The sequence below is a fragment of the Lampetra fluviatilis genome, chromosome 64 (assembly GCF_964198595.1).
Source record: "Lampetra fluviatilis chromosome 64, kcLamFluv1.1, whole genome shotgun sequence".
Classification (NCBI taxonomy): Eukaryota; Metazoa; Chordata; class Hyperoartia; order Petromyzontiformes; family Petromyzontidae; genus Lampetra; species Lampetra fluviatilis.
Window position 1 is genome coordinate 462,580 of NC_136338.1, and position 9,081 is coordinate 471,660.

Here is a 9,081-nt window from a genome sequence, read left to right on the forward strand (position 1 = left end):
CTAACGTGTTTGAGACTCCGCGTCGCCGTTGACGACAGACAGGCTGCTGACGAGCCGCTGCAGATCCCCACGCTCCGCCTCCAGCCCAACCTCCGCCTCCGGCAGGCCATCCACGTCCACCAAACCTCCACCCAGCTCGTCCCGGAGGCCCCGGCTGTCCTCCATCTCGCGCCGCGCCTCGTTGATCAGCACCCCCATGGGGGCCGCGTAGTCCGGATCCCGGCCCTCGCCGGTGGAGGAGCTAGCGCCGAGGTCCTGGTAGTCCGGGGAGAGAGAACCCCTCCGCCGATGGACTATGGAGTTGTCCACCATGCTGTCGACGATATCGTCTGGAGCTGCAGGCAAAGGGACGATGTATGTGTGTGTATGTTGAACTTCATTTGCACCATGCATAGCCAATTGTCCTCATCAGATGTGTGGGGGAAGGACAAACAAACTCGACACAAAAATAAGTTCTAAAGAAATGGGTTTTCAATCTGGGTCTTTGTGTGAGTCGATGGGTCTGTGTGTGAGTCTATGGGTCTCTGTGTGAGTCTATAAGTCTGTGTGTGAGTCGATGGGTCTCTGTGTGAGTCGATGGGTCTCTGTGTGAGTCTATGGGTCTGTGTGTGAGTCTATAAGTCTGTGTGTGAGTCGATGGGTCTGTGTGTGAGTCTATGGGTCTCTGTGTGAGTCTATAAGTCTGTGTGTGAGTCGATGGGTCTGTGTGTGAGTCGATGGGTCTGTGTGTGAGTCGATGGGTCTCTGTGTGAGTGTATGGGTCTCTGTGTGAGTGTATGGGTCTCTGTGTGAGTCTATGGGTCTGTGTGTGAGTCTATAAGTCTGTGTGTGAGTCGATGGGTCTGTGTGTGAGTCTATGGGTCTCTGTGTGAGTCTATAAGTCTGTGTGTGAGTCGATGGGTCTGTGTGTGAGTCGATGGGTCTGTGTGTGAGTCGATGGGTCTCTGTGTGAGTGTATGGGTCTCTGTGTGAGTGTATGGGTCTCTGTGTGAGTGTATGGTTCTCTGTGTGAGTCGACGGGTCTCTGTGTGAGTCGATGGGTCTCTGTGTGAGTCACTGGTGACCAGCCTGAGACCGCCAACTCCCTGCACTTCAGAATCTCCGTGGTTGGGGCTGAAACCCGGAGTGGAACCCAGCCTCTTGGTGTGGCGGGCTCAGCGGCATCAGCGGCTACCGCCCCATCTCTCTTCTCCCCGATGTCTCCCGATTCTCCGAATGCCCGGTACGCTCTCGTCTTTCCCACTCCTCATCTTCTTCTAACTCTCTCTAGCCCCAGTTCCAATCTGCTTCTCGTCCCTCTCACCCGGAACGGCTCTTGGGCTCACAGTCACCTGGCTACCTGCTCACGCCGCTGGCCTCCCCTGGCAGCACACTCGGGGGTGGTGACGGTGCTTTGGCAACTGCGACACCCAACCGCGGGAACTCCTTGCTCCTTCGGGGTCAAAGGGACGTCCCAGACACTCGCAAATCTTCACATCTCGACGGAGAACGTATCGGTTGAACACGGCTCTCTTTGGTTCTTTACAAACGGCTTCGTCACTTCTTTACTCGGTTGTTAACTATTTTCTGCCTTTCCACGCTAAGCACCCTGAGAACGATTGTTCAAGGGCGCTTTATACATTTACATTATTATTATAATACTCGTCCTCTCGGTCGACCACCCCCGACTCTCTCCTCCCTCGGCACGTGCTGTGGCACACCGCTCTCTGTCGACACTCCCATCTCTCTCTCTCTCTGCGGTCTCATTCAGTCATTGCCACTTCCCCCTGCACCCCCTGTACACTGCTGGTCTTCCCCAATTCTCTGTTCTTGGTTCCCTAAATTGTATCTCTCCATCTCACCACTCGCAACGTTGCCTTTTCTCTCTTTAGTTATTTTCTTCGCCGAACTTTCCCCCAGACGCCTCTTAACGGACGGCATCCAAAATGTTCTCCTTCGCCCCCGACTCCGACTCCGCCTCTGGCAGCCGGCCTCATCTCTCGATCCAATCTTGGGTGTCACGTCTCTCTCCATCGACCCTTCAAAAAACTCAAATTCTCTTTTCCCCCAAACTCCCGTTCCCCTCCTCCGTTCTCTTTCCCCTCCTTTTTCCAATTCCCCTCTTTCATCAGCCCGCACCCTTCCTTGGTGTCACGTTCGACTCTTCCCTCACCGATCGCAACTCCACCACGACCCCTGCTTGCCGGTTTCACTTGTTCAACATTCAACAAAATCCGAATGCTTATTTCCACCTCTGCTGCGAAACTCCTCATCCATTCCCTTATCCGTACCCGTCTGGACTACCACGACTCTCTTACCCTCGGTCTCCCCATTTACTCTTGAACAAATCCCAAACAACTCTGCCCGGATCATATTCGACCATTCGCTACAATTCCCATACCCCGACCCTCCTCGTGCAACTGGCTCCCCGTCTCCTGCCGCTGCCTGTTCAAGTTCCTCACGCTGCGCTACACCCGTCCCTGCGTGGCCTAGCGCCCCCCCCACCGCATCTTGCCACTCCTGAATCTCTCTGCGTCGTCTTCTCTCTCTCCTCCCCCACCCCCTTCACTGGAACAAACTTACCCCTCCACATCACCTGCGCTCACTGTTTCCGCTCCTCACTCAAAAACTCACGGTTCCCTAGTTCACCCCACGGCCGCCTCAATATCCCCCTCATGACCACAGCCATCACTCATCAACCCCGTTCATTCAATCCATTCATCATCATCGATTGTCATCAATTTCGCTTTCACCGAATCCCCGCATCATCACAGTTTTGCGCTCCATCGCTCTCGTCTATGCGCCTCACCTTCCACCGTTACATTCACACGCGCGTTCTCATTGTGTCGTTGTTAATTCTCCGCAAGGGGCCTCCATTAGGCGCCGTGGAAACGACGTTCTAAGAGAACCGGCTCGGCACCACTGGCGCCGAGCCACTCCGGGGGGCGCCTCCAGACGCACAGGCAGGGAAACTCACCACCACCGTCGTCGTCGTCGTCGTAGTCGTCGTCGCTGGGCATCAGCTCGCTCATCTCGGCCCTGACGAGGTCATCCAGGAGGTTGGGGAGGGTGAAGACGTCGCTGGCGTCGTCCACGGCCGCCTCGAAGATCCTCTCCACCGCCTCGCCGCCGTCGTCGTCGTCGTCGCGAGGGAAGAGCACCGCATAGTCCTCGTCGGGAGCCTCCACAAACACGTCGTCACCCTCGTCGTCACCCTCGTAGTCGCCCTCCGTCGCCACGGCGCCTCCCTCGATCCCCGCGGCACCAACCTCCGTTGCCATGGCGCCACCCTCCGTCCCCGCGGCACCACCCTCCGTTGCCATGGCACCACCCTCCGTCCCCGTGCCGCCACCCTCCGTCGCCGTGCCGCCACCCTCGGTCGTCATGGCGCCGCCCTCTGTTGCCATGCCGCCACCCTCCGTCACTACGGCGCCACCCTGCGGAGGGGAGGAGAATGGCTTATCCAGCCACTGTCGCATCTTCAAGGCCAGAATTTCGCCACGCTCAGTTGACGGGGTGACGGGGGGGGGTGGCGGGGGGGGGTGACGGGGGGGGGGTTCCATCCTTTCTGACGCGTTGGGCTACAGACGGTGCTCTGTGTCATGGGAATCGGCATCACGCGTTTAAAAATAACAATTCCATATATTTCGCGCTTTTCATCAAGAAAGTGCTGTATCGGACACAGCTGCAGCAGACGGCATCAAAATAATTATATTAGAAATACATTGTGAGAATCCATTTACCAAATGAACTAAACGTTTAACAAGCGGAAGTGTCTGAGTAGGTTTTAGGACCCATTTCTAAAATGTTCACCGACTCTGAGAGAGATCTCCTCTGATAGCTCGCGGAAGATCGTTCCGTAGCCTGGGGGCTACACGAATGCAGAGAGAAGATCTGCCCCAACATCTTAGGGACCTTGATGGGTGCAGCACATACATTATGTAGGCTGCGTAAGATGGTTCACTGCTTTGTAAGTTAATAGGATTTTAAACTGGATTCTGTGTGAAACTGGAAGCCAGTGGAGGAGGCCATAGCGGGTGTAATATGATGTGAACAAGGTGGTCTGCTTAACACACGAGCAGCCGCATTCTAAACATGCTGCAATGTAGAGTATTTGGCTATTGCAATACATGTCCACGTGATGGTGGTGATGATGATGAGCCACTTGGTTGAGCTATTGTTTATGATGGCAGGGCGCTTCTGAAAAAATAAAAAATGTTTTTAATAGTTTAGTTTAGTTGGAAAGCATTGGACTGGTTTGGACTGCAGCTGGTTGGGCTGGACTGGACTAGTTTGGGCAGGACTGGACTGGGCTGGACTATGGACTGGACTGGACTAGTTTGGGCAGGACTGGACTGGGCTGGACTATGGACTGGACTGGACTAGTTTGGGCAGGACTGGACTGGTCTGGACTATGGACTGGACTAGACTAGTTTGGAATGGACTGGACTGGTCTGGACTATGGACTGGTCTGGACTGGTCTGGACTGGGCTGGTCTGGACTATGGACTGGACTGGACTGGTCTGGACTATGGACTGGTCTGGACTGGTCTGGACTGGGCTGGTCTGGACTATGGACTGGACTGGACTGGTCTGGACTGGACTCCACTAGTTTGGACTGGGCTGGGCTAAGCTAAGCAGGACTCGCACCTGGTCCACCTCACGGAGTCGCTGCGGCGTGACGCTCGCCACGAGCCCCTCAGAGTCCGTCCCGTTGTGGAACGACCCAGCGACGTCAGGCTCCTTCCACTGCTGCTGCTGCTGCTGTGACATCGTCTGTGAAGGCATCAGCGTCATCAGTGGGCGGTGGTGCTGGATGAGGTGGTGGATGAGGTGGGGGGAGTAGTGAGGGAGATGAAGACACTTGGGGGTGTGAGTTCATGCACAACAACAGCAGCAGCAGCAGCCAGTCGCCACGAGGTAGCGGTGACGTCACCACAGCGCTCGTGCCAGGCACGGGTGCCGTGGTGGGGAGATGTTAACTACCTCGCCTGGTCTACAACAGGAGGTCGTGGGTTCGATCCCGACCCTGACGCCTGCTGCTGATGTGGAGTCTGCGTCTCTCTCCTCGTGGTCACTGCGTGGATTTTTCTCCGAGTCCTCCGGTTTTCCCCTCCACATTTAGAATCAGCGTCACGCGTTTAGAGTAGATGGCTACTGCAAAAAATTTGAACGTGATGATGATGATGCTGTTTATCCAATTTCGTTGAGCCGTAATTTGTGATCGGTCGCTTCTGAAAAAGAACTACGCAGCTCAATAGTGAGGCCTTAGCTGGTAACAAAAGATGAATGTGAAACAGGTTAATCGTTTTTAATCTCTCGGGGTAAATCATGTGGACTGGCAAACGCAAGAAACGCACTCGTGACACACTCTGACGGACACGCGGAATTTGCCGTACAGATTATTACCGCGGCTACACAAACAGCACTCGTTGATATCCGGGATGTGAATCTTGAAATCTCCGGAACGTGTCCAGAGCAAAAACAGGGGTGGTCCAGATGTCTTGTGATCATCCCCACATTTAAATTAGAGCCCTCACAATTATGTTTTATTTCCTTTGCTTATTAATTTCTGGCTTTGACACAAAGATGATTTAAGTATACAAACGTTAAATAGATTACAAATATCAAATATACACAAATATTACGTTTTTGATAATTAAATGGAGGGGGGGGGGGGCGGGTCACAAGTCATCTTGACCACCCTGGTTACAGTCCAACAATGTTTTGGATAAATACATTTACATATCGTTCATGCGACACGAGACCGGGGTCAAAAATAAAACAACAAGCATTGGGTCACCATGGCGAAGTGCGCGCCCCCCTCACCCTGAGAGACACAGACCCAGAGATTGAACCCAGCATCTCTCAGCTGCGATGGCTCTGCGTCTCTGACACGGCCACTATGAACCTCCTGAGAGACACAGACCCAGAGATTGAACCCAGGCTCTGTCAGCTGCGATGGCTCTGCGTCTCTGACACGGCCACTATGAACCTCCTGAGAGACACAGACCCAGAGATTGAACCCAGGCTCTCTCAGCTGCAATGGCTCAGCGTCTCTGACACGGCCACTATGAACCTCCTGAGAGACACAGACCCAGAGATTGAACCCAGGCTCTCTCAGCTGCAATGGCTCAGCGTCTCTGACACGGCCACTATGAACCTCCTGAGAGACACAGACCCAGAGATTGAACCCAGGCTCTGTCAGCTGCGATGGCTCTGTGTCTCTGACACGGCCACTATGAACCTCCTGAGAGACACAGACCCAGAGATTGAACCCATCATCTCTCAGCTGCAATGGCTCAGCGTCTCTGACACGGCCACTATGAACCTCCTGAGAGACACAGACCCAGAGATTGAACCCATCATCTCTCAGCTGCGATGGCTCAGCGTCTCTGACACGGCCACTATGAACCTCCTGAGAGACACAGACCCAGAGATTGAACCCATCATCTCTCAGCTGCGATGGCTCTGCGTCTCTGACACGGCCACTATGAACGTGACACGGCCATTATGAACCCCTGAGACACATCAAGACACACAGACCCAGGGATTGAACCCATCATATCAATGCATCAATGCCCTCAAATACACAAATGGCTTATCAATGCGCCAATCCCCTTATCAATGCACCAATCCCCTTATCAATCAACAAATCCCCTTATCAATGCGCCAATCCCCTTATCAATACACCAATGCCCTTATCAATAAACAAATGCCCTTATCAATGCACCAATGCCCGTATCCATGCACCAATCCCCTTATCAATGCACCGATGCCTTTATCAATCAACAAATGTCCTTATCAATCAACAAATGCCCTTATTAATGCACCAATTATATTATAAATGCACCAATTCCCTTATCAATGCAAAAAAACCTTATCAATACACCAATTCAATTATAAATGCACCAATGCCCTTATCAATGCCCCCATGCCCTTATAAATGCACCAATGACCTTATCAATACCCCAACGCCCTTATCAATGCCCCCATGACCTTATCAATACCCCAATGCCCTTACCGATGCCCCCACCACGCCCACCTGTCAATACCCCAACGCCCTTATCAATACCCCAACTCCCTTATCAATGCCCCCATGACCTTATCAATACCCCACCATGCCCTTATCGATGCCCCCATGACCTTATCAATACCCCAACTCCCTTATCAATGCCCCCATGACCTTATCGATGACCCCACCATGCCCACCTGTGAGTGGGCGGTGTCGTCTCGAGTGCTCGGCTCAGGAGCGGCGTGGAGGAGGAGGAGAGGGAAGAGGAGGCAGAGGAGAGGAGAGAGATACATGGTGGTGTGATGTGGGTGTTGGTGTGATGTGGGTGGTGTGGTGTGGGTGGTGTGATGTGGGTGTTGGTGTGATGTGGGTGGTGTGATGTGGGTGGTGGTGTGATGTGGGTGGTGTGGTGTGGGTGGTGTGATGTGGGTGTTGGTGTGATGTGGGTGGTGTGATGTGGGTGGTGGTGTGATGTGGGTGTTGGTGTGATGTGGGTGGTGTGGTGTGGGTGGTGTGGTGTGGGTGGTGTGATGTGGGTGGTGGTGTGACGTGGGTGTTGGTGTGATGTGGGTGGTGTGGGTGGTGTGGTGTGGGTGGTGTGATGTGGGTGGTGTGATGTGGGTGGTGGTGTGATGTGGGTGATGGTGTGATGTGGGTGGTGGTGTGATGTGGGTGTTGGTGTGATGTGGGTGGTGTGGTGTGGGTGGTGTGATGTGGGTGGTGTGATGTGGGTGTTGGTGTGATGTGGGTGGTGTGGTGTGGGTGGTGTGGTGTGGGTGGTGTGGTGTGGGTGGTGTGATGTGGGTGGTGGTGTGATGTGGGTGTTGGTGTGATGTGGGTGTTGGTGTGATGTGGGTGGTGTGGTGTGGTGTGGGTGGTGTGATGTGGGTGGTGTGATGTGGGTGGTGGTGTGATGTGGGTGATGGTGTGATGTGGGTGATGGTGTGATGTGGGTGGTGTGGTGTGGGTGGTGTGGTGTGGGTGGTGTGATGTGGGTGGTGTGATGTGGGTGGTGGTGTGATGTGGGTGATGGTGTGATGTGGGTGATGGTGTGATGTGGGTGATGATGTGGGTGGTGTGGTGTGGGTGGTGGTGTGATGTGGGTGATGGTGTGATGTGGGTGGTGGTGTGATGTGGGTGATGTGGGTGGTTGTGTGATGTGGGTGATGGTGCTGGTAATTGTGTTGATGTGGGTGTTTGATGACGGTGATGTTAATGTCGGGGATGTTGAAGGTGGTGGTGATGGTGGTGAAATTTAGTGATGATGATAATGGTGATGTAATGTATATTTTGGCTACGTTGATTGTGATAATATAAATGAAGATGGTGATGTTGGTTGTGATATTAGTGATGGTGATATTGATCGTGATGATATTGATGGTTATGCTGCTGCTGTTGCTGATGAGGATGCTGCTGCTGATGATGCTGTTGCTGATGATGCTTTTGATATTTCTGAATGCTGATTATGCTGAGACAGTTCGCTGATGCTGCTGTTGCTGATATTGCTGATTTTGCTGATGACGATATCGCTGATGTTGATATCGCTGATGATGATGTCGCTGATGATGATGTTGCTGATGATGATGTTGATGATGATATCGCTGATGATGATGTTGCTGATGATGATATCGCTGATGATGATGTTGCTGATGATGATGTTGCTGATGATGAGGATGCGGCTGCTGATGATGATGTTGCTGCTGATGATGATGTTGCTGATGATGATGTTGCTGCTGATGATGATGTTGCTGATGATGATGATGTTGCTGCTGATGATGTTGCTGATGATGATGTTGCTGATGATGATGATGTTGTTGCTGATGATGATGAGGATGCGGCTGCTGATGTGAGGAGGAGATGAGACAGGACCAAGAGCTGCAGCGAAAGAGGGGCGGACCAATAGGAATCGATCCACATATTCCCTTACTTGGATACCAACCTATCGATTCCCATTGTTTCCAATGGCAAAAAAATTTCCTCTGCTGAATTGATCCATTAAAATAAGAATTTTTAACGATTCTTCGATATTCGATTCCACCTCCGCTGGATTTCAACGCTGTAGCTTCAATTGCGCAGTCGATTCCAGTA

The 9,081-nt window shown here is 52.8% G+C and overlaps 1 protein-coding gene across 1 annotated transcript; it reads right to left on the minus strand.

Moving 5' to 3' along the window:
- Positions 1–8,224, minus strand: LOC144951888 (uncharacterized). Its single transcript, XM_078882235.1, has 4 exons — positions 7,191–8,224; positions 4,629–4,754; positions 2,957–3,416; positions 1–335 (listed from the first exon to the last, which is right to left on the minus strand). Exons 1-4 carry the CDS (start codon positions 7,284–7,286, stop codon positions 1–3), a joined length of 1,017 nt encoding a protein of 338 aa, XP_078738361.1. The 5' UTR covers positions 7,287–8,224.
- Between the last annotated feature and the right edge of the window lie 857 nt (positions 8,225–9,081).